This window comes from Zophobas morio, unplaced genomic scaffold (genome assembly GCF_036711695.1).
Source record: "Zophobas morio isolate AGI-343-1 ecotype UQ-CSIRO unplaced genomic scaffold, CSIRO_AGI_Zmor_V1 ptg000007l, whole genome shotgun sequence".
Lineage (NCBI taxonomy): Eukaryota > Metazoa > Arthropoda > Insecta > Coleoptera > Tenebrionidae > Zophobas > Zophobas morio.
The window spans coordinates 11,578,880-11,605,634 of NW_026972112.1; the positions used below are offsets into that span (position 1 = coordinate 11,578,880).

The following is a 26,755-nucleotide window of genomic DNA, read 5'->3' on the forward strand; positions in this document are numbered from 1 at the left end:
ACTGTGTTGAACGTTGTCGTCGGTAAAGAATTCTCACAGTATCTTAACTTGTACAAATAATAATCTGCGTTTCTAATAATCATTGTCAACAAGCATTAGAAAAAATAACATCCGTTCGTTTGTTTGATACCTATTATTTTTGCATGTTTGTCGGGAACAAACAGATTAATTGCAGTTATCTATCAACGATTCAACTATGTCAATATCCTAAGAAAGTTTAACACATACCTATCTTTTTCCGAAAATCAATTAAGCGTTGTAAGAAGTTGAAGGGTAACTTTTCTAATATTAAAACCACATTAGTAAGACTTCTTCATGATCGTATTACTGCGTAATAGAATCTTCAGACAATTAATCCAAATTAAGTTACACCGAAGTAGACAATAAACTCCACAAATCAATATACTTATTTGCAAGGTTTGGTATTAAAAAAAACGCCTGGCTTCTTTAATGTAAGCATGCATATTTACGTGTTCAATAAAAAAATAATGCAATTTTATAAAATTGGATTATTTTGTATTAAATCACAAACGTATAAGATTTCTTACTATTGATTCACTTGAACCCTGGTAAGTGCATTTCTTAAAATCAATGGCCAACAATGCTAACAATAAAACTACCCGATATATTCATCCTGTTTTTGGTTTGGAAATTTATTTTAAAAAAATATGTTTATTATGCAGGTATAAGATTAATTAATAAAATCTAAGTACTTCCAATCAAATATATGTACATTTTTCTGTGATTTAGTTCATTTACCAAACAAATTTCGAAAATATTTAAATTCATTTGGATGGCGTCAAACATCTTTGCTTGCATGGTGGGTGATTTGAATGTTGAAAGGAACTGTGCTCATAATCGGCAAAAACCCTATTTCTTGGAATAGAAATCGGTATCCCGTAAAGAAATTATTGTCGCATCTTTGTCGAGCCTGTGTGTGCAACAAGGATGAGCGATTCAGCATATCGCTTCCTAGGGTGCAGCGTACAGTTGCAGGCGCCAACTGTCGATATTTCAGACCTCTTCCTCTGATTTCAATGGTTTTAGGCAAGAAACACTTTAGTTAATTTATTATCTTTAGTATACGTTGTAAAAATGACTTGTTTCTCGACATGGCTCATATCCGTTAATCATAAAATGATTCCGTAACAAATACTGAAGTATTCATGTCAAGAATATAAATAACAACTTTACTTTGATATAAAAAGTTTGTTCTAACAATGTGATTATTTCTAGTCCCATAATGATGAAGAAATAAGCGATGGGGATGGAGAATCTGGTCGTGAACACGACGATGTAGATAGTTGTGACGACATGCGAGGGCATGGTGCAGGAATTATTGCAGATCATGGAGATGTTCTTGCCAAGCTAAAAATGCAAGTGAGAGACATCAAGGTAGGGGTAAGCAACCATCCTACTAATGGTTAAGTTGAGTTCAAACGTTAAAAAACACCTCTGTTAAAGACGAGTATAAACGGACATTTTATCTTAGCGATCCGACTGCATAACAAAACGTATTTAACTATAAAAAATGCTTAAACCAACCAATTTACATTGCTGTAGTTGATTCCTTATTTCTGATGATGAATAGAAGAATATGGAGAAGAGTGGATATATTGTATATAATATAATATTTTTACTTTCCGAGCGTAAGCTAACGAAGTATAGTAATCGAGACTTGACATTTCATGGCCCTTATTACACTATGAAAAAGTAGTCTCCCGTTTCCGTCTGTCTATCTGGTGTCTGTATCCATTTTTATTAGACACGTAATCTCCAAAAATGCTGGACCGATTGTTGTTATATTTTGTATCTAGGTATATCAGAAATATCATGGAGATGGTTAAATGGTAATCAAAATTTGGTTAATCATCCCCACCAACAATTTTATGATAATTCAATGAATTGTATTTTAAAATGATTTGAATGTTATACAAAAATATACTTCTATAGGTACTTGTAGCGTATGAATCCGCTTTCAGTCTTATAAGCTCACGTAGCGCAGTCGCTTTATGAGGGTGGATGGCGACCTGCGGTCGTGGTTTCGATGCTGAGCCTGGCCCTTTATTTTTTTTCTTGAATTGGTAATAAGCTGTGATTACTTTTGTTTTGTTCTGTGACTAGTATTTTTCATCACAATTTTTTATTGATCAAATTAACAACGAATCACCCCATTTTCTAGAAAATGTGAAGAATACGCACGTTTTTATATTACTGATAAATTAAGAATTTTAATTTTCAGAACAATTTGTTTGATTGTGGTTCAATTCATAATTTTAGTCCTGTGTTTTCAGAAAACAAACTCATTCAAATCAAACTAATTTCTACGTGACATTCTTTCGATGTACAAACATAAATAAATACTTGAGTCTCAGATTGCTGTCACCTAGTGCTGAAGAATATTTTATGCCGCTGGTTTTTACTTTACAATGGTTATCATAAAACGAAATCGTAAAATTAAATTTTATAATTTTTTTAAAGAGCTGGATTTGTCGGATGGTACTGATAGCCTTCGACCAATTTTTTATTGATCAAATTAAAAACTTAATTTTCTACAGCGTCTTTATTTAATTATGATCAAATAAGAATAATAATAATCCTTTTCAAAATATTTTGTTCCATTGTGGTTTAATTAATAATTTTAGACCCCTGTTTTAAGGAGACAATTCGTTTAAATGAAACAAATTTCTACGTGTCATTTACACCACTAGTTTTTACTATACAGAAAGGTTATCAGAAAACAATTTTTTTATAATTTTTCAAAGAAGCGGATTTTTTTTTAAATGTACTTCAAGGGCGACGGAAGTTCTGTCGAAGTAACTTTGGACCAATTTCAGGAAAGAGGAGAACTTTACTGGAGGTACAGAAGGGGATCTTTATCTACCTCTAGTATCATTTTCTTTCTTCGTGAACCACTCGTTCTTCGTTCCTATATTTCTGAAGATATCTAGAACGCAAGTGCTCGAAACGCTGCAGTCCGTTTCAAAATTAACACACTTGAAACCCGGACGTCTTTTTGTTAAAATTTCACAATCGTTAGTCCAATATTGTCGGCGCTTACATGTCTACTAAAATCGTCAGGACCCAAAGGATTGACGACAGAGAGACGAAACTGCGACACTTTTTTTTTATTGTTTGAGAATTGGGCATATGTAAACTGCGGCGCAACTAATGCCCTAATTTTCATCAGTCCATACTGAAAATTATTACTTAACATTTTGAATCCAGCATATATAACTGGATACCTACATACTGCTGCAGTTTACATAGATTTTCTCGAACCCTGACAGATCCGCCGTAGTTTACATACAAAGAATAAAATATTTTCGCCAACCGCCGCAATTTGCACTTGCCCCAAGAATACATGAAAGTTGTCATTAGTGTTTGAACTAGTCAAAATGACCCTATTACAATAGCTTACATAACGGAGTCCATCCGACGAATGACCACTTTAATGTTTTTTTAATAGTATCGTTGGAGTTGGAGTCTTTTTTTTAATGTTAAAGAATCTTGAGATAGCTTGTGCATTTTTTAACTTAAAAGAGTCTTGGAGAACACTTGGTGTTTCGTTTTTGAATTAAATTAAAAGCATCTCGGGCTCCCTTGTGTCTTTTTTTAATAGTTGATCTCAATTTTGAGTTGTCTACTTTTTTTTAAGAATTGAATAGAATCCTGGATAGCTCCTGATGTTTTCCTCTTGAAGGTTTTTTATGACTGGTGTTTTTTTTAATTGAAACAATCTCAGGGTCCTTTGGGTTTTTTTACAGTTTAAAGGAATGTTGTATCTTTTTTTTTAAATTAAAAAAAATCCTGGAGACCGTAATTATAAAATATTGGTTAACCTTTGGCAAAAATGTAGGGGTTGTAAATCATACAACTATTTTGAAAAATAAAAAAAAATAATTAGTACTTGCCCTTTCAAAAAATAGAAGGCGGGTGGGCGGGGCTAATACTTGTTAAGTGAAGACAAATTTTTTCAAATGATATACTCTCTAAGAAAATAGAGGGCGGGTGGGCGGGCCCAGTACTTGCTGAGATAAGACTAATTTTGGCAAATGACATACTCTGTAAGAAAATAGAGGGTGGGTGGGCGGGGTTAGCATTTGGTAAGATAAGACTGGACAAGAGAGGAGGTAGGTGGGAGGGACAGTTTTTTGTTTCAATTTTTTATTTCCGTTGTTTTTACAATTTTTCGATTTTTTTTGAAAATTTTGAAAATGGAGAAGAAAAACCAAAGGAGATAGAGAGCAAAGCAGGAGAAAGTCTGTGATTGGAAATTGGTATGAATTCATGGGAGAGTTTATCTTGATATAAGGTTTCATAGCTAGAAGAATCTAGAAACTGAGAAATTCCCAAAATTAAAATGTTGAAAAATTGAGAAATCGAAAACTTGGACAATCGAGGTTTTTGGATTATAAATTGCTGCAAGATTTGTGCACAACTATTGACTAAATTATGGATTCGTTTCATGATGCGTATTTAGCCTTTTTAATTCCTTAAACAAACACATATTTACAGAAGTAAATTTAAAAAAAAAGCTTGAGGAGCTTTGCGTCTGGTTTGGACATCTAACGTTGGTCATGATCACTAAATAAACCGAGAAAACACGCCGTAAAATTTTGGACATTATACATATATGTATCAGTATTTAGAGAACGGTTATGTTACCTGTAGTATCACAATATTTTGAGTAGTGGTGTATTGTAGACATAAAAATTGATTTAAACTTTACCAAAAAGTTGATTAATTGCATAGTGAAAGTTGTTGTGCAAGAGATATTCTGATTTATTTTCTCACAAAGACTTGTTTGATAGAAAAACTACGTTTTAGCAATAAGGTTGTCATGGATTGACCTGTACCCTGACCCAAAGTCGACCTACATAGTCCTCTTTTCGTTCGCGGTTAGGCCAGCAATAATGCAAGCGACGCAACAAGCTTTTTTGCGTGGAATTTAATCCGACCAATATATAGTCCAAATTTACCATCAGAGGAGTTCCAGTTAAGTTTAGGTTTAAATTCAATAATAATCAACACTCCGTTTATGGTAGTATGTACTTAATTAACAAACTTCGCACCTAGATTAATTGTATATTTCGTATATACACCCTCACAATCTTAGCAGCTTTAAGCTGCTGGAAAGCTTCAATCTGATTTGGAATGAGTATATGAGTGGTGGCTTCAACCGAGGAATAAAGGGGTAGCAATAACACTTGTCAATTTCTCAAAGTATATTTATTTACCACGTTTAAAATATAAATAATTTTGAAATTTGTAAAATGCAATTATGTAAGTGTACTAAAACTAGTATATCATTTTCAGGACGAGTTCGAAAGTGCGAGACACCTGAACTTTCCCCTCTCAAACAGGAGCTTGCAAGATAATTTCCATTTGCCAGCTCCGTTTCCATTTCCGCATCCAAGTACCCCGTTCATGACACCACTGTTACCACCACCGACAGCTCCATCTTCAGGAAGTTCACATTCATCAGAAGGCAGCGCTTCTTCACAACACACCTGGTCTTTCGAAGAACAATTCAAACAGGTGCGTCAGGTAGGTCGTTTAGTGTATTAGAACGTGCCGTCGTCGACGACATAATCATATTTTCACAAGTCGTCGCGATGGTGATATAGTGATCAAAAAACACTTTCAATGTTTTGGAATAGGAAAAAACTGCATTTCACCAAAGGTGAATTGTAAAAACATGATATTTAAAATTCATGTATTCGGTTTGTTACGTCGTATTAGTCAAAAATATGACCTATAATTTTATTAGATATACTTTTTTTAGCATTACAAAAAACGAGTATTAATTAATCATGCGATTAATCGGTTATAAACTGTGTCTATCTAATTCACTGCATATTTTTTTACAAGTAAATCACATATTTAAATATCCTATATACCCTGCTTTAATCCCATCTCGAATAAAAGAAAGCGCATGTGCAAGTTTAAACCGAATGCCGTTGTCTGGGCCAACTCATATAAGTTATACTATTCGCCAGTTTTATGGCGCATAATTTCATCAGCGTAGGAATTACAGTACATTTTTAGAGTTATTCAATCGTAAAAGTCGGCGTTTTGTGTCCTTGTCTCTATTATTAAAGAACATTATTGCGGATAAGGACGGGCCGTTATCGCTTGTATTTAATTTGTACCTAAATGTTGAAGTATTTCTGTATTCTCCGTACTATTATAATTTGGCATAATGCACTTTGATATTTTATAGCCTTTTTCAATGATTTATGGTTATTAAAAATTAGCACAGATATTTTTTGCACTGCCGAGTGCCGTCTGAAAGGTTTACCTGAACGATGGCCTCTACCCTTTCTTCTACCTCGCTTTGTCTTCAGTTGTTTTGGTCTGAAATATTCATCAAACCTTTCGTTTCGTATTTTCATAAAACAGTACGATGGATGGCCAGTAATCAAAAACAACATATTTTTTTAAAATGACCTCATCTAATCGGTGTTTAAAAAAAATAGAAAAATACTTAAGTACATATATGTATATCAAAATTAAATTATAATGCCTGATATTATATTACCATCACAATGGGGAATACATAATCTTTCTACATCCAAAACCCGATGAAAAAATTACTTAATACGTATTAACAATTCTTACTTTCCCCGTGTAATTAAGTATTGTAGCAAGACTAATCCGGCGAAGCGAACGGCTATTTTCATGTTTTCTCGACGTTTCATAACTCCTAGAGAATGAAAAACTAGCTCGCCCGTTTTTATTCTGACGCCTGTTAGAGGTTTTACAGATTGATAGATAATCTCAAACTTTTACAAAGTAAATCCGATTTAAATTAGTTTAAAGTTTTATAAAATACCCTACTTCTACACCTGTGGTTTACGCGTCCGTCTTTATTTTTTACTTTTGGCATAAAAATTTCTAGTAAGTAAATCAAAATTGTATAACATCGTTTTACGATTTAGCTGATCTCAAATTTTCTAAACCTTTTATGGTTATCGTAAGTTTGGCAATTCGATAAATAAAATTTATCTATTTATCCCCTCCAGAAACTTGATGACGTCATCTCAAAATTTTGTTTGATAAATTCTACATAAATTGTACAAAGTTTTATGAATTTGAATTGCTTGTGATTTAACAATCTTCATATTTTAATTTTCTTGACGTTTCATGATGCCTAGACTATGAAAAAATATGTTCCCCGTTTCCGTCTATCCGTCCGATGTGGTCTGTTGGTGATGTTGGTAATTTTATTAGATATATAATCAGCACTGCTGAATTGATTGTTGTGCAATTACATATATATGTATTTTAGGAATATGAACAATTTGAAGACAAAATTTTGCGTAGTGAATGCCTTGTAAATTTTATAAAATATACTGAATAACATTACACATGCAACACCAAGATATAACAATTTTTTGAAGTTGGCTTCACTGCCACTTTTTAGTCTTATTTATTAGTTAGTACAATTACAATTTTTGCCTTAAGAAACAACTAACAAAGGAAAAAATAATAGTGTTTCGCGATCCCCATTTTGAATGCATTTGTTGACACGTCTGGGCATCGATTCAGTTAGGTAATCGTCTTCCTCCTGGGGTAGTTCCCCAAGTAACTTCAATGCTGTAGCTAATCTAAGGTCTGTGGAGGGTTTTATAATATCGTTAGTCTCCTTCCCATCTTATCCCATATGTTTTCGACGGGATTTAAATTGGGAGATCTGGGGGGTCACGACAAAACATTTATTTCTGCAACTTCAAAGAAGTCTCTGGTTCTGTGTGCAGTGTGAGGAAGTACGTTATCTTGCCGAAACAACATGTTTCCGAGCCCATGACGCCATCTTACTCGTCTTTGGCCATCATGCATCCCCAAAGAGAATCGCGATTCATCGCTGAAGACAACCCTGTTCTATTCTTCCCTACACCTTTGGCGTTCCCTGCACCACTCCAACCTTTGGCGTCGGTGTGCAGGAGTTAAAGAAAAAACTAACTGCGGACGGTACGAATAGAACCCAAAAGACCTGTTTCGTGGACCAATTCCAATCTACCAACTTGCGAAAAATCGGTCCCTAATAGCCACGAGTCTTAGCCAACCATCTGGATGCTCTGTGGTGCGTCTTGATTGTATTCATTCTCGCTTCTCTGTCCTTTTCACTCCATACCCACCAAGTTCGTAGAACAGTGCTTGTATGTCGGTGTCGGTGCAAACAACGGCAATTTGCCAAAACGAAGAACCATCTTCAGGCCACCCAATAATTCTACCATTATCAAAATAACTTAAATGGTGAAGTTATCTAGGCTCTCGTGCTTTTGGCACTTGTTCCAGCAGCTGAATTGTACAAAAGATTAGAGGAATTCGTAAATCGTCTACCACAACTTATTTTCAACATAAGACAATGACAGATAAAGATTACAGATGAGGCTAAAACAATTTCTTTTGGCAAAACGTTCCAATCATCAAACACTGTATTCGTTATGAAGCTCTAACTTACAGTGGTGCGAAATTTGTCTTTGAGCAGTTTAGGTGGTGCGATCAGATGTGTTCAGTGGAAATAGGCATTTAATTGGTGATCGTTGCTCAACGCCTGTTATACAGTTATAAGGTCTCCTCTTTTCCGTCTTTTAACGATAGAGCATAGATTCAATTGTTTCAGTCTATCGGTCGATTTTTACTAAATGGAATTCTAGTGGCCTTTGTTTGTACAGCCTCCAAGAGGAAAATATCTCTTTGGAGGACGGGACTCCAGATTCCGTTGGCAAATTCTAGGATGGGTCTAACGTACGTTTTGTAAAGCTTCGAAAAAATTAAGGAACTGACTTTGACAAATGTTTTGCCTAAAAGAAAAAGCATTTTATTAGCCTTCTTCGTGACCTGCAAGACATGGTCAGATCAAAGGAGGCTGGAGCAAACGTGAACACCCAAATCCATATGGCATTCAGTGGTGGCAAGCCCATAGTTTCCGATCGGGGATTTCCCTTACCAAGATGCAAGGTAACGCATTTGGGCAATGACCAAACTTAAGACCATTTGTAAATCGAACGAAGATCAGATAATAAGGATGAAAAATTGTCGCAGCTGTTGTAGAGCTTGATGTCGTCTGCAAACATGGCAAAGACGATGTTATAGTATTCTTAATGTCGGCTGTGTGCGTAAGAAAAAGTAGAGAACCAGGTACGGATTCCTGAGGCACTCCACTCAGAACATCAATAGATCAAAAATGTGGAACGCGTCACGATTTTGCGTGTCATCCTTGTTTTACAACTTAACTCAAATATTATAATTCTCTATGAACCTGGATTTATTTATTTGATTGTACTACGGGGGCGTTCCCTCTAAATAACTTTAGCCCAAGGTTTTTTCTTCTGTGAACCAAACTTAAAGTAGCTTATTTCACTGGATTTTTCAAATGAGTTTTGTTTAAAATAATTTTGAGATGACCTTATCAATTTTTTGGGAGTAACTGATGCAGTTGGTCCAGAGATCATATTTCCAGATGACACATAAATGAAAAGTGTAAACCTATTTTTTCACATCTTGCGAATTCTGAAACTACAGAAAAACATGACTTTGGCTGACATTTGTGAAAATGACCTAAGTACTTGGTACTGAATATTGCCAAGTTCTGTAAACTTAACAAGTTCGCTCGAAACGAAAGTTTTCGGTCAGTATTAAAAAAAACTAGCTTCTGTCCAAGGTTTCGTCCGTGTAGACCTAGAAACGCCTTAAATTACTTACTATTTTATCAACTGCAATCAAAATAAATCTATTTTATTGTTCAGCTGCATTTTCATGTAAACTATCTTGTTGTGACGTGGAAGAGTAACACACAATTAGATTTTCACTTAAAATATTTCCAACTTTCATGAAATATATAATCTCATCACATTTCTTTTTGTAGTATTGACACATAATAAAAAAAAGTAAAGTAAATAGGAAACCTAAATTTGTTCTGTACACTCTGATGCTTATAATTACAAGTACCACAAACAAGTTTTACAACCAAACGTACACTACATACTGTCCTTCCAAACTTTAAAGCATCAATATTTTACCTATCCAGCAAAAATATTGTTCTATGCCTTGTATTTTAGGAAACGGGTTAACATTTTTCTAGGATTCTATTTTGATTGTATAATTATAATCCAGAAACTAAACCACAGAACAATATTCCAATTTACTACGTACTAATCCGCTATGTAAGTGGTTGTATTTCGTAATCGCAACACTTTATTCGACTTTGATGTTACTTACATGTTTGATGTGTTTATTAAATGTCATCCGGCTGTAGAATATAACCTCCAAATCAGAAACTGTAAGAAAAACAAAAAAAAGTTATATTCGAGGTAATAATACACACCAGATTTTTAGTGCCTTATTACACGAAATTTTACATTGCAAACTTTGCTAGAAATAATCGTATTAAACGGTGTTCCTAAATAAGAAACAACGTGTAAGAAAAATACTCGATTAAATATGTATTGTGTATTTCACAATTTTCACTGCAACACTAGATTTATTCAGTTTTGTTTGTACGATACAGAGTTCAGCAGTACCTCCATTTATATTCAAATCATATTTAAGTCACTGTCAGAAGACGTTAATTATGTCTATGTAAGGCCCTCGATTGCGTTTAATTTAATGTTTTCATGTCCACAAAAACAAAATTACGTGGGGTGTTACTGTATTTAGTACAGAGCGAACTCCTGCGGTAAAACAGACACTGCCTGTATTCTGTATGAAATATAACGTCGTAGGTGTTATTATATTTTAATATCAAGTTCTTAATGTAGCGTCTGGAGATGTACGAGCTACATTTGAATAGATAAATTACTGCAATTTAATTCAATTGCATGAATAAAATATAATAATAAGCATGCAGCTCAGCTTCATACATGCCAGCAAAAATTATATAGACGGATGCATTTTAAAAATTTGCAGAAATGGTAATTTATATTGTAATAAATTGGATATAGTTCTGGTGTGATCAAACAGAAATGATTATTTGAAAGGTTATCTAATTTAATTACAAATATTAGATGATGATAATAAAAAATACAATGCAGTACATTTTAGTTGAATAATCTTTATTTTTACACATTATATTTAAGTGTATTAATTTTTGCATAAAACTACAAGTTAGTAAATTTGCTACTAACGTAACTTTGAAATAATAGTTAAATTATTGTGGTAATAATGAAAATCGTAAAATAATAACGTCATCCATCTGGCAGTAAAATATAAATACGATAACGCAATTATGACTAAAATACTTGTATGCAGTCGATGTTCCGAAAATACATTGTGTACAAAATGTACTATTAGTATAGTTTCATCGTTCACGATAAACATATCAAAATATTATTAAAGTAAATGAAAACAGCTTGTGGACACGATCCAACTGTATCCTGCCGTAAAGTCTTAATTCATTAATGATAGTTCCTTTGATACTGAATTAACGATGCGGAATCTTTGATCTATACCGTCAGCATAAACAAACTCACCGCCTTACCGACACAACGCTGCAAACTTAGGAAAACAAAAGATACCATTTCACAAAGACTTGTTAGATGTCCACTGATAAACAGACATAAATGTCGTTTGATTGAACCCGATTTGCTCGAGAAACGCTGTGATCAGAGAAGGAAACTCGTGCCATGCAGCCCTTTACTATCCAAAAATAACGAAAACCACATAAAAACAAATCAAAACAGGGTAAAAGTTGCAGCAAATGGTAACATTAGTTTAAATCCCCTAGGAAATCTATCACAAATGTCAAAGATTCAGAAATAAGGCAGACTGACATATTTCTACTTATTTTTGGAATTGGGGGAATACGCAAAATCGATTTTAACAGACATGTGTCTTTATTGATGTAACGATTCGTGTACGTCGTATGCGTCTCGAAACATACCGAAGGGTCGGGTCGCATTGGAAATGCATTTCTAGCATATGTGTTCAGTAATTATGCTTTTAAGTCCAAATAAATTTAAAGGAGTGTATAAATAGATAACGCGAATAGGAATATAATGTCAGCATCTGAAAAGATAAGGTTTGAAAGACGATCGAATATTCTATTCTATCATGTTCCAGACAGCTAATTATGAGCAGTTCTTAGAAACTTTTTCCTTATCCAGGTTTAGTCGATCATTTAAAATATTATCTAATCCAAACATAAATAACTGAAGAATTTTAACATTAATTCTCAGTTTTTTATATCGCCAAATTGTATTTCACTCCCTCAGTAAAAGTCATCACATAATTCAGATGAATTGATAATTCAGCGGAAGTCGTATTTTATTAATCTTGAAGAGGTGAATAACAAGGCTGTTTTTTTTACCAAATATGCCGGAGTGATTTGTAAAACGGTTCTCTAAAGCTCCTTAAACCTCAGTAAAAGGTGGTGTTTATGACATTTAATTGCTGTGCTAAGAAAACTATTTTAGACTACCAGCGGTATTAAAGAGATACTTTACAGTCATTAACTAATTTAATTGTATACAGCTTGAGTTAATATCTCTAGACCAAGTGTTTTACTTTAAACTATGTTATTAGGCAAATAACTATTGTGTTCTAATACGTGATTGTTTTTTTGCCTCTCGAATGAAAACTAAGGGAAGTATTGTAATAGCGTTATTTCGACGAATATCTGATTTTTCATAGGAAATGTAACAAATGTACCTTTGCGAAAAAAAATTACATAATTGGATGTTCACTTGACTAATTAAATAACTTTTAAGTGGTGCAGTATAAATCCATTCAAGATACAGAGTATCTATAAAAGTTGTCACAATAAACTGTCTCCACAAAGTAATGTTTGTTCAAATTTGCCATTTTCCTTTACAGGAATCGTCACCATTCGCCATAAATTGGCATATAAAGTCGGTTTTACAATTTCATTAAACTTCATTCCTCCTTCGACAAGGTGACAAACGCCAAACGCCCAATCACTCTGTGCTTATACAAATTAATCAATACCAGTTTGCATTAGGCTCACATATATTTTTTAAAATTAACAATATTTTTTATTAGTATTAATATATATTTATATTCTGTAGATCGAAACCCATTTATGGAACTCGTTTGTGATGTACAAAATCGCCTCTATTCTCGGAAATGAGAAAATTCTACCGATTAATTTAATTTTATGCTCACAATTCACAACTGCGTTAAATAAATCAATGTATTCAATGTGTAGAAGTACCAATATTCAGTATGTTATACATAGATGACCATTTACAGTCTGTTCCTGTTGTGGAGATGTACTAATAATATTAATTGTTTAGTTCGTGTAGGTAAGCACCTATTCATGTGAAAATCTATTTATCAATATTCAATTATCAAAATTTAACCACTTAACTATGACGACTTTCATAACAGATTTTAGCGATTTTCATCTAATGAAATTATGAAAGAAGCATTTATTTCTCTCTTATTTTGTTTAACAAGCCTAGGAATTATCAATATCACTCATTACGTCGATGTTTGCAAAAGAGAACTTAGAAGTATACGGTGTTTCATGTTCATAATATTCGTTAACGTCTTTATACATTTATATGGGTCAAGCGTAAATGGAAATATTATAATGCCAACATTTAACACTTTAAGTATATTTGTTTTTATATGTACATAGTTAGACCACAAAACTAAGATTCTAAAAATCTTTTTATGTTCCGAATCAGGTGGGTTCTTTGTATTTGGTAAAAATATTATGTGCATATAAAACATATAAGTATTAATAAATACAAAAGCTATAAATTTTATTTTGTACTTGCCTTCAGAAGTACCTTGTGTAACTGACCATCTTTCAGTCTTATTTTCGTAAATTTATTCTGGTTTAAGACACAACTGGCAGACATATGCTAAGAACCGACCGGATGTTCTGTGCCAGCGATTGATTTGATGGAATTCGTATTGAAGTTGGTGTTTTTGCACTATATTTTTCATGTTTATCATTCATCGAATTAAGTTGTTTAATAAACTATGAGTGCAAGTGCTGATTTAGTTAAAATTATATGACAACTCTATTAATTTTGGTTAATGTTTTTTTGAAAAAATTAATTTAATTTGTAAACATGCGTATACTTATTTTCAAAATATTAACAATGAAAATTTGTTCATTGTGAATAATAAGTAACTAAAGTTACATTCAAGTGAACTTGCAATGGCACTAATATCGCGAATAAGTAAAGGAATATTGTCCCACATATTAGTTCTGAAAATTTACTGATTGAATTAATTGATGGTGTCGTATGTGGTGAGAAATAAGTTTACAATTGTTTTTAATTTCAGATGGACCTAGTTATACTTCTTGAAATAATATATAAAGTCATAGTGATACTTGGGTCTATGTTTCTAAACTAATAATAGTGGACTGTGTCACTGAGCATGATAAATCTAAATAATTCATTAATATCTCAAATCCCCTATTGGAAGGCTCTTTACTGCTCACCTACCCCATACTAACACATGTATTAATCTCATATAAGGGGGAAGTAAATGACTCAATCAACGACATAATGAAGTGGTCTGGGCGATTTAGTCCGAAAGCGGTGAAAATAACGTTCCTAAAGGACTCCAATACTTCTTATCGCCAATAGATTTGTTCAGTGGTCTTCAGCCTTAAGATTCAATCATTTATCTACAAACGGTTTTGGTGAGGGGTCATTTCTGGGACAGTTCTCCTGGATTTTACAATCGACAAACATGTTGCTTCTCACGACACTAAACTACCGAAATCTAACTTGGAATTGGCCTGCCACGGTACGGCACCCAAAATGTTGATTTATTGCAAATTGCAGACGGATACAATGTTTGGAGTTCTCGCTTTGCAACTACCCTTTTACGGTTCATGACTATTTAACGATCCTCGAGTAAATTTAAATAAATTGTCTGGAGAAAATTCTGCGCTGGTAGATTTTCTGCTGATGTCAAATTAATGTGTATAGCTCTAAATTTAACCTCTAACCCCTGTCGATGTATTTGGGATTATGAGATCTAGACAGCTGTGCTACACATTTGCCAGCCGTCTTGATTAAGAGCAGCGGCCGGAATTAGTCAGCTCTCCTGATTATTTTGTTAATTCATTAATTTACCCCAAACGATTTGGCAATTTCCTCTTGTATAAGGACTAACGAGGAATGAATTTAATTACGTGTTGTTCGGTTGGTGATTGATAATGTGGTAAATATTTACAGCACATCCCACTACATAATGCTTGAAGTTTTTTATCAGTATTGAGAAAGAACTAGAAACGATATAGCTCATTTATCAACTGAAATTAATTATGCCAGACAACTGTAATTTTTTAAGTCAGCTAGGTCATTTAAGCATTTTGAATTACAATTTAAAAAAAATTAAACTGTTGGTTAAAGGCTATACTCTTATACGTGAAATGAAAACTTTCGCACTGATGAATTTATTCTACATGGGATCTTTATTATTATTAGTTTACTGTATATTTTAATGACAGATGTAGTTTTCAAGTGGTTACTACTAAGTTACTTGTTTTATTTGTTAGTTTATTTTGTCTCTGGTATAGCAAGTGTTCGTAACAGAAAAACGACGTAGTATATAATTCATTTTGTAAAAGACATTAGACCCAAAACAAGCAGCTTTATTTTAAGTGTAATATCAACAGTTAGCCATACCTACCTTTATAAAAGAGTCTTAAAAACAGTCACTTGCACTGTTAATCTTAAAAAGCACCGAGAGGGCATTAAAAAGTACAATTAAAGACAGCCATGGATTTTTGAAAAAAAAAAGACAAACTCTCGAAAATCCATGACTGCCTTTGATCGTATTTTTTATTGCTCTCTCTGTATTAATTTTAAAAACAGTTGCTGATAATTTTTACTATTACTTCAACTTGAAAAAATAAAAAACAATTGCACTGGTGAGAAGTGGATAACATGTTATTAGGCAAACAACCTAAAATTTGATGCTCCTAGTGCACTTTGGTGTAATAAGTTTAAAAGAAACAGTTACATTTTTTCCAACGTTTGTAAATACTACTTAGTTAATTTAGTTGTAGAAAAGCAGTCAGTCACGTTACTTAGCGCAATGTCAAGTTAGCGGGTAGATCATCAGTAAAGATAATTAGTAATATTTTATAAAAAAAATTATCGAAGTTATTTTGACACCACTTTGCTCTCCCCAGAAGTATAGCGCAATAAATTTCAGATCCTTGAAAAATTATAAAATTTAACTTTTTGAAATTTTATTTATGGTAAACCTCTACACATAAAAATTAACTTTCTGAATTTGGTCTAGCGCGGAGTGCGAGAAAATAGGGTGAGCATTGTCAAACCATTGTTCCTAAGATAAAAACACTGTTAAAAAATGGTTTAAGGTTATTTACATACAATTTTCCTTGCTCCTGAAGTCAACGAATCCAGTGTCTTCGAAAAACTATAAAATTTGATTTTGGGAAATTCTATTTATTTTATGATAATCCCTATAAATTAAAAAATATATACAGGATGCTGAAAAAATGGCGGACCAACTCACGGTACATTATTAAGTTCACAAGTCTAAGTTCGGAAAAAATCATTAAAAAATTCCTTACGTCAATTTGACGTTCACAAAATATTGATTTAAACCGATAAATCAAAAAACTCTAAAAATTAGCCAGACTTTTTCAATTCATTCTAAACAATTTTTTAGTTTTTTGTTATATTATAAAATGAAGAATACTGTGGAAGAAAACCAGGTACCTCTAAAATTATTTTAAAGAATGGAAGTCTATACTAAACTCACTTGACATACACCTAGTAAAACTTTTGGCTTAAACGGCTTAAGCCAAATCACCCTTATAAGTCAAACTGGCTATTGTAAGCTTTATGGAGCCGAACCGCAAGGATTATTACTGATCATTGTTGCCATAATGGAGCTGTAAAGTTTTACTAGGTATATGTCAACTGGTTAAGTTATACAATAGCAGTTTGACTTATAAGGATGGTTTGACTTAAGCCGCTGAAGTCATAAAAGTTTTACTAGGTGTATGTCAAGTGAGTTTAGTATAACTGACTTCATGTATACAACACTAAGTACTGAATTAGAATATGGTGAAATATTGAAAATAAAAGTTAAATTTGGAAGGGCTGTATTTTCTACATTTGGGCTCAAGAATGTTTTAAATTATTTTTTCTCTGTTCTATAAACAGTCCTGGTGTCATAGAGTTGGTACGCTATTTTAGCAGCACCCTGTAGATAACACCATTCATAGTTGAGCCTTAAAATTTAGGGTGCTTTTGTATGTATTTGTAGAAATTGGTATTATATGATTTGGATTTTTTTGGGGAAAATCTGGATCTCTAGGGTAAAAACTCAAGGCAGATCCATAGATCACAAGTACAGGAGTGTGCTATTTTATAAAATTTCAATGGCATTTACCAAGGAATATATTAAGAGGCCGTCGTCAATTATTGGTGGGGATGATTAGACAAATTTGGTAAGGGTTTTACCATCTACACGAAATTCATAAGATATATATAAAATTTGACAACAATTGGTTCAGCAGTTGCGGAAATCATCTACCCAAAACAAAAAGACGATATATAGGCGGATATAAGACATACTCTAGGGATCATGAAACGTCGAGAAAACATGAAAGTAGTCGTTTATTCCAATACTTTCTTAGCTTACGCTCGGGAAATAAAATATTGTGACCCATAGGTCAATCGAACCAGCGGCTTTCCGGTTAGGACTTCAACACTTTTGCGGCACGGTTATAGAGTTCATCACATGCCAGTGCTCTTATATTGGTATAAAATGTGATCATACAATTTGGATTTTTTTCGAAAATTTAGATGACAAGGGTAAAATTTAAGGCGGATTCATAAACCACAGGTACAAGTGTGGGTGGTTTTTAAATTGCAAATGGCGATTACTAAAAAAAAATTGAGCGGATGTCATCAAATTGTTGGTGGGAATGATGAGACAAGTTTTGCTTGGTGTTTTACGATATTCCTAGTATATCTATATGCACATAAAATTTGAAAATAATAATCGGTGCAGTAGTTTCAGAAATTATCTGTCTAATAAAAATCGACACAGACGGGCGGAAGCGCGACACCTACTTTTTCGTACTCTTAGGGATCATGAAACGTCAAAAAAACATATTTGTCGGAATATCTTGATTTAAAGATCGTTCTAATACAAAATCACAAAATCAGTTGTTATTTTCTATAAATCGAAATGCATAAACCTAAGTATTAGAAGATGACCAACTAATTGAACATCAATTTTCGTTTAGAAGGCTTATTAGAATGTTATTACATTGAAAAATACTGGTTTTTATATTTACCTTGTCAGGTATACCGATGTTAATGAAGGATTCAAAATGGTGTACTGTCGTTAAGAAGAAGCCGCCCAACAATGAACACAAACTTTCTTTTTCCAGAAATGTTCATCAAAAGCCACCAGCAAACCGCTTGAGATTAAGGTAATGACAAATTTACAACCTGTCACTACGGTTGCTTGCCTGAAAGGAACAAAGACTATGAATTGCAGGTGCAGGAAGACATTTTTGTCAATAAAGTGCGTTCTTTTGAAAATACATTCAGTACAATGAAAACACGGAAAAAACGAATTCAGTTTTTTCTAAAATTTATTAAAATAAATTACAAATCGAAATCTTCGTCGTCAGGTCCGTTGTTGTCATTATATTCTATATTCTTCAAGGTCATTCACGAGAACCTCCACGCCTGAAAAATTCAAAACGCAGTCAACAGTACAATTCCATCGCAGTATTTGATATTTACCGTCATTTATGTTTTAAGTTAAACTTCGTAAGCTTTTCATAATTTGGAAATAAACGTCAATTGTTAGGTTAAAATTAAAAACAAACAAATTCAAAACAAGGACTTGTCAGGGCAATCTCCTGTACAGATAAGATTCTCTATCTGTACATTCACCATATATCAAAATCATATCAAGTCTTTTCGTCGCTCTGCTCCAGTTCTGACGAAATTCTAGTTTTAACATGATGGTCAATGTTGTTATCCAAACCTAAAGCAAGTAAGCATTGTAAATCATGATTATTGTAATATTCAGCATTTATTGACAGCTTTCAATAAACACTTTTGGAAACAGAAAGTCAATGTTCAATATTTGGCTTACTCTATTTCAGATATATGTATAATATAAAAATGCTTGTGCTAATAGTCTGTAACCTATAGATGAAAATGACAAATTTACGACGTTTAAAAATTCACTACATTTGGTTTCAAATGAGAGGAAAAAAATTTGTTAAATCCTTATTTTTTTTTATTGAAACACCTATGTGTATAAACAGCATTCTTTTTTTATCAAATGTGTACTTTGTAATATATAACTTTCATCTCTTATATAGTTGGGCGTGAAACAATCGCAAAATCAAAGCAAACAAAACGAAGCAAATAATAATCGAGCACCCCATTTATCTTGTAATATCCTTAGTTATCGCGATATTAGATTATATCAACCTACACTTCACTAAACGGCCACTCAACCCATGTTCAAATATGATAATACGAATAGCAAATGAGCTGTCTATGTGATGAATTACAGGGTCCCACTCCTCCGCGCCAGCTACGTCTGTAAATACTTTATAATTACACACCGGTCTGCTTTGATTCCGTTCTCTAATGAACGTCGTAATAGCTGTTTAAACAGCTCTCACCCCCCTCGTGTAGGTCGATTATGCTAAATAAACGCTGCTCCTATTCACCACCACTTGGAAAAATGTAAATATCTGGAATTTCTTGGCGTAAAAAGTATTTAAGCTGTCTTTTCGTATTTTGGTTCCGACTTAAACCCCTAACGGTAGTCTTATAATCCGTGTTTTAAGATAGAGAAGGATGGTGTTTACTCAGTTTGCTACCCACAAATCTATCCCCTAAGTCTCAGGTACCTGAAATTACCGAGAATTGCCGTACCACCACCACCCACAAATTTGGCTTTTCTTTTGCAGCTATTGCCAATTCGTCATGAAATTTTAGTTTAGTATTGTTTCCGTCTCGTTCGGAATCAATCGAATTCTTGCAGTGTGGTCACCGTGTTGTTATGCCTGGTGCAGCGATGGCCAAGTCGGATCTCGTGGAGGTCAGTGCATGTTTAATTTAATGCCACTAGCTCATTAACACTTGTTGGGTTCACTTAGGGTTTTACTATTTAAAACTAGGCTCTCGTTAACGCTGCGATGCTAATTAATTACGCAAATAATTTTAATACAAAGCGTTATATTCTTTTTACCTCTTATATTTTATTAACTATAATGGTAGGTGTTGTGTTTTTATATCCGATCCCTGAAGGCCTACTCGTATGTGTTGGCTTTTATTTGATTTTTTTTCAGTGATTTGTACATTTCTTTGTTTATTCTTTTATTTAATAAGTCGACGTGTGTGGGATTGGTTTTATGCGGTTTTATTAAGTGATGAATTTAACACTTTATTTTTATTATTGTTTCATTAACAGTTTCACAATCTAACAAACTTTAAATGGTATATTTTCTGTATTGAAAGTTACCTGGTAATTTGATTAACTTTTTCATTGGCTACAATTTATAATCCCATTAACAACGCTAAAAAATTTTTATCACATGATTTTTTAGTTCAATATTTTGTTGTTAATATGTTTTCTAGCAGGGATTTTCAAGTGAAATCTGGCAGAATATTAGGTTATCGTTTTAGAAATCAATTTCAGGTCATTTTATCGTACACAATAAAATAATTACGGAATTATAATTAAAAAATTAGTCGGTGGTTATTTCGACAGAACGTCCCTCACCCCTAAATTACAATAAAAGCATTAAAAGAAATTCAGCTTTTTCGAAAAATTATAAAATTTGATTGCGCGAATTTTATTTTTATCAATAAAATTTTGTGATGACGTCATCAACATTTTTGTAAAGATACATATATCATTTTCGATAGGTGCAGTGTAATACTAATGATAACAGTATTGTATTCCCAAATTTTCGGGAAAACGGAGTGAGCCGTTCCCGATTTAGGTAATCAATAAAATAAATTAACTCATGCATTAATATTTATGAGTCACCTGTATAAGAAATTTAAAAACTTTTATTAATGCAGTGATAAATCACAAGTATAGACTCATCATATTTTGCACGTTTTGGATAGGATCTATTCGGCAAAATTTTGAGATGACGTCATCAATTTTTTGGAAAGATATAAACGAATAAATTTTGCTTAACATATTAGAATATCAAATTTCCGAATCGCCTCATTCTTAATAAAATTAAATGTACATTATTCATGTCACAATCATGTGTCATACATAACCTACTAAGCAGCCATGTGGCGAATTTAATAATTTTTGTTTTTTTATTGAAAGTCCGTAATTATTCGGTTCTATAAATACGATAAAATGCATTTTTAGCACGTGATATAAAAATTAAATTAACTTTTTATTATTTTTACACTAATTAGTGAGTATTTGATCCTTGTTTTTGGATTATAAGATTAAATTACCTTAATCCCTATGGCCAGCGTTAAAAAATTATTCGAAGGTCAGTTCGACAGAACTTCCCTCTTCTATGTACAGTACAGCTAGTCTAGCTTTTTCGAAAAATTATGAGATTGGAATTTGCGAATGTTATTTTTGTATGATAACATTGATAACATTGATAATCCCTATATGTTAAAATAAAGATATGTATGTAATGTTAAAGTAAAGGTAAAGAAGCGTGCTATGCATTTGTTTCAAATGAATTTTTTCCTTACAAATTTTATCATGACGTCATTAACATTTTTGCAGGGACACGTACATCAATTTGGAATTCAGTGTAACACTAATAATAACAATACTATATTGCCAAATTTTTGGTAAATGGAATGAGTTGTGCTTCATTTAATCAATAAAATAAATTGCCTCATTCATTAATTTTTTGAGTCACTCTGTATAAGTAACTCTTGCATATTTCAGATCGGATTGACCATGATAACGATAATTTTAAAACTTTTGCAAAATTTCAGAGCATTCGGTTTTGCATTTCCAAAGTTAAATTGCAAAATGTTGTTATACGAATTTGACTTTTTTTTTTACAAAAATCTGGATGTCTAAGGTGAAAACTCAACATGGAGTCAAACATCATGAATATCTTATGAAATTAAAAAAAATATCTTATTGTAAATTTTGGAGATGACTTCATCCCGTTGGGGATGGGGATCCTTTACCAAGATTTTGGTGCGATTTATATACAGGATGAGTCACTAAGCGCACGGGACTCGATATTTCATTATTTTATTAGAGATACATATAAAAAAAGTTAGAAAAGTTCTTTTTGTTTCATAGCATACAATTTAGTTGTTTTAAATAGAACAGCTTATATATTTTTTCATACTCTCATTAGCCTCTTCCTAGGATTTATATTCGTAGTTTATTTTCGAAATTTCGATGCGACGTTGCCATGTTGGTTCAATTTCTTGATTTTTTTTTAACAATGGACAAACAAATCGTAAGATGTTATTTTTAAGAATTGTATTGCAATATTTTATGAAGAAAAAAACAGAGCTACGTACTTTGTTTTGGTACCAGTTAAATTAAATTTTAACATACACAGTGTTTATAAAAATTCTAAAACTACAATTTTCAAATGCAAAATAATTTTTCGGTTTTTCAGATAGTATCTTAGTATCTGTATCTTACTACTGCACCTTACTATATTTTTTGTTTTCTTTCTTTCAATATGTTGGTGTATCTCTCAAGAATGTAAAAAAAAACGCAGTAACAATCAACTTTACGTATAGAAAATACTTAACGAAAAAGAAAGAACAAATGCAGAATAATCTGTAATAAAATACAGGGTGTTCTATTTGAAAAAACTGAAATATCGATATTTGAAAAATGTAATAATTAGATTTTTTTTCATAAATACTCTGTATATTAAGACCCAGTTTTATTTATACCACAACAAAGCAGGTACCTTTATTTATCTTTCCACAAACTATTGTAACACAGATTTTAAAAATAACGATATTGCGATTTTTTTGGAATTACATGACACGATCTCATCGATATTTTAAATATAAACTGTGTTGATACAGTGTATGAAGAGGTCAAACAAAATATATAAAAATATAGAATGTATTCCACTTGAAAAAACTAAATTTTGTGTTACGCCTTAAAAACAGAACACTGTGTATAGGTGCAAGCATGGCTTTCAAAGAACCGTACAACTTTAGTGACTCACTCCATATATGTATATAATATCAAATTTTGTTGTAAAATTTTGTACGATTAAAATGCGTTTGAACACATTTTCGGTTATAGTGGTCAACAACATCCAAAGCTTTTGATCGTTTCGGATGAGCAACCAAAAACAGGCAACCAGTCCTTTTTTTTGGCAGACCCAGTGCTAAGATTTATTCCACTATTTAGGTCTGTCCTAACATCTAAAGTGCGAGCGCAGCGAGCAGGTTCGTCATTTTTGGTCGACCTCGTCCCCGTTTCCTGGTACTTCTTGTCTGCCATATTTTTTTCATTTATCTTGTCCTCTTGTCTTAGCAGATGATCAAACCAATGCAGATTTCAGATGGTTTTCAGAATCATACAACATAAACTTTCTACTTATTAAGCCACCAATAAACCACTTAGGATTGTGGTAATGATAATTTACAAATATTGCCTTCCTGAAAAAAAAACAAAGGTTCTATGAATCAGACATGCATGAACATATTTTAGGCAAAGAATATTAAGAAGAATGAAAAAACTTATTCTCCCGTCGTTTCACGTTAAACAAAATTTCACAGCACAGGAATAACTTTGTTTTCTTTTTATCAGTGGCTCTGTTTTTTAATAATTGAATTATTGTGTGTAAACCAACCTAACCTCCAAAATCAACGAATGTTGTAGGACTAAAATGTGTATGAAAATGTGACAACAAACGTCTACATTACAACTGTGATGTCCGCTTAACAGTAAACAAAGATAGAACAGTACAATATAGCTTTATTAGACACACTTTAGTGAACATGCGCAGTCGAAATTACTTTCTTCTCTTCTATGAGAGTGTCGCTTCTTATTCATTTTTGTTAATATTCGTTGTTTTAGCTTTCAAATAAGCAACCCAAAATTAATCAGCATGTAAATTCACAGCTGTTTAATTCAGGGTTTCTAATAACCATTTTTGGAAACAGAAAATCAATGTTTACAATTTGGCGGACTATCCTTTTTTCTCACATTTAAGTCTGTATTAATAGTAGCTCAACTAATTGAATAATTAAAAGCCGGTAAATGCCGGTTGATACACAGTCATGCAATATCAAAAAAAGCAGTATTTTAATAGAACGTTTTAGTTTTGGAAGTTTGTATAATCTAACTAGGTATACAAATTGTACAGAAGACTTTAGTTCTGATGAAGTGTCGATAACTATTATACCGCAAGGTGGTGATTTTACAAAATGAATTATTGTGACACGTTGGAAGTGTGGCGAATGAAATATGAGCGGGTTTTAATTAAGCTGAGAATAAAGCATTTATAAATGTTGTTGCCATTCCTCGAGTACCAACAATGGTGTAGAATGGAAGTTGCTCGACCTTTTTTAATTTTGTAGAAAAGGGAGATAAAGTTTATTTTGGTTTTTATTTAGTCATAGATTTGGTTTATAGCTATATTATGTATGGAAATTAAATGACTATATTTATTTTAATAGAAAAATTTAATTGCCATAGAATTAAGAAGGTGAACGGCACCTTTGTTCGAATAGACCGCCTGGAATTTATTAACACAATGGACTGATATAAAATCTACTGTGGCATTAAAAATTTTATGTTCCCTAGAAACATATTTCATATTAATATTCATTTTTAATGTGATTTTTATTATTGTCGGATATCGGGTCTATGAGCTTTTTGTGTCTGGAGTTTTTTTAAATACAGAACACACTTCGTTTTTATGATTATTTTAAATTAGATTCATCGCGTATCGTATACCGTTGATCAAATTTCAGGCAAACCGACAGGAGCCACTTTTTCTAATGAACAAGTTTACATGAACTGTGTGGTTTATTATTTTTCGCGATATAGGTGTAATTCAACAGAAGCAAATATGTTTTGTCTTCATAATATCAATTTGTACCCGTTATATAGGGTAACAGAATCTACTATTATTATTATTGTTATTATTATTTAATTAATGCTTCAGCCATAAAATTTTTCACTGACTTCATCCTGACGCTTCAATCGGTTCTAAACAACGACAAGGTTATCATAAAACTTCCATTTGATAATAGTCTATTGTTTTGTGCAACATTGTATTGTTACTAATGTACGTTTTATTATTATGATATGTATTCAATTTTTATATGTTGTATATTTATTGCTATTACCAATTCTCTGTCAATTTACCATAACTTACACACCTACGTCAGTTTTCCTCGTCACGAGAAACTTAATTTATACCAATAATAACTAAGATGATGATGACAATCGCGAAAACAGTAAATTGCTAATCAAAATTGTTTTTTTCCATTCCAAAAACTCGCTGATATTATTTCCAAATTTTCTTAAATATAAATCTCGGTTGATTTTTTTCAGGACTTTTTATACAGGATGTTCAAAGAAAGTAGTGTACGAATAAATTTACTTCACTGCTATTTTACTGTTTCATTAAATCAAAAACGCTTTTTTTAATGTTTTCAAAATTTAGTGAACAACTAAAAAGTTCATTTTATTATGGAACTGTCATATACAGTGTACCCTACCCCTTTGCTTGAGCTTAATAATAATCCACCCTTATCTTAATTTAAGTATATAAAACTATTGTCTAGATTATGTGTTTTAATTAAATTAAAAATTTTGAAATTTTTATTACACTGAAAATATAAAGGTTATTTAATTCTCCAGAAATGAGTAATTTTACAAAATATTTTAATTTCGTGAAGAACTGTTGATCAGTACAAAAAAGTATTATGGAACCTTCATACTATAGCTATATGAAACACTGTAAACAAACAACTCTTGGAAGCTAATAGTTTCAATTTCCAAGATCGTGTGTACAAAACTCACTTGACATACTCGTACACCTTGTAAAACTTTTATGACTTAAGGGGCTTAAGCCAAACCAACCATTTATGGACCGGAACCGAAAGGATTATTACTGTCCATTGTTGGAGCTGTAAAGTTTTACTAGGTTTATGTGAACTGAGTTAAGTTGTACAATAGCCAGGTTGACTTATAAGGGTGCTTTGGCTTAAGTCATAAAAGTTTCACAAGGTGTATGTCAAGTGAGTTTTGTATATATGATTCAGACAACGAAATAAATGTTTGAGAAAATTTATTTAATAAACATGCTAAAATAAATTTTGACAATGTTGTCCATTTTATTCCACATTTATTTTGACTACATCGTCCATGCATTGTTAGATCTTAAAATATTAACTTATAATGAATTCTGATTCTTCAAACATTTCGTTTCGAATTGTGTAGAAGTCTGAATTCTGTAAAGCTGTATAGGTTATTGTAAATTTTTTGCTTTCATCATTATTTCTGTTTCGTCGGACTTGGCAGTCTAATAAAATCAGTTAATATATTTAATATGATATTAAATACAAGTAATTAAGTTCTCATACTTCTGTTTTTACTTCCTGAGCGTAAGCTAAGAAAATATTGTAATCAAGTCCATCGGGCGACTGGTTGCTTTCATATTTTCTCTAGAGTATGAAAAAATGAACTACTGGACCGATTGTCAAATTGTATGTGTATTATGAATATCATTTACATCGTAAAACGCTAACCAAACTTGGTCTAATCATCCATGTGATGACGTCATCTTGTA

At 32.4% G+C, this 26,755-nt stretch overlaps 1 protein-coding gene across 4 annotated transcripts in view; it reads left to right on the forward strand.

Annotated features, from left to right (window-relative positions):
* Positions 1–26,755, forward strand: part of LOC135124613 (protein dead ringer-like) — a 104,600-nt gene that overhangs the window by 27,930 nt on the left and 49,915 nt on the right. The window contains exons 2-3 of one of the 4 annotated variants that reach the window (XM_064049806.1): positions 1,237–1,401; positions 5,320–5,550. In XM_064049806.1, the coding sequence (XP_063905876.1) occupies positions 1,237–1,401; positions 5,320–5,550 (396 nt within the window). The remainder of the gene's footprint in view (positions 1–1,236; positions 1,402–5,319; positions 5,551–26,755) is intronic. The other 3 variants (XM_064049808.1, XM_064049807.1, XM_064049809.1) reach the window with 3 other exon arrangements.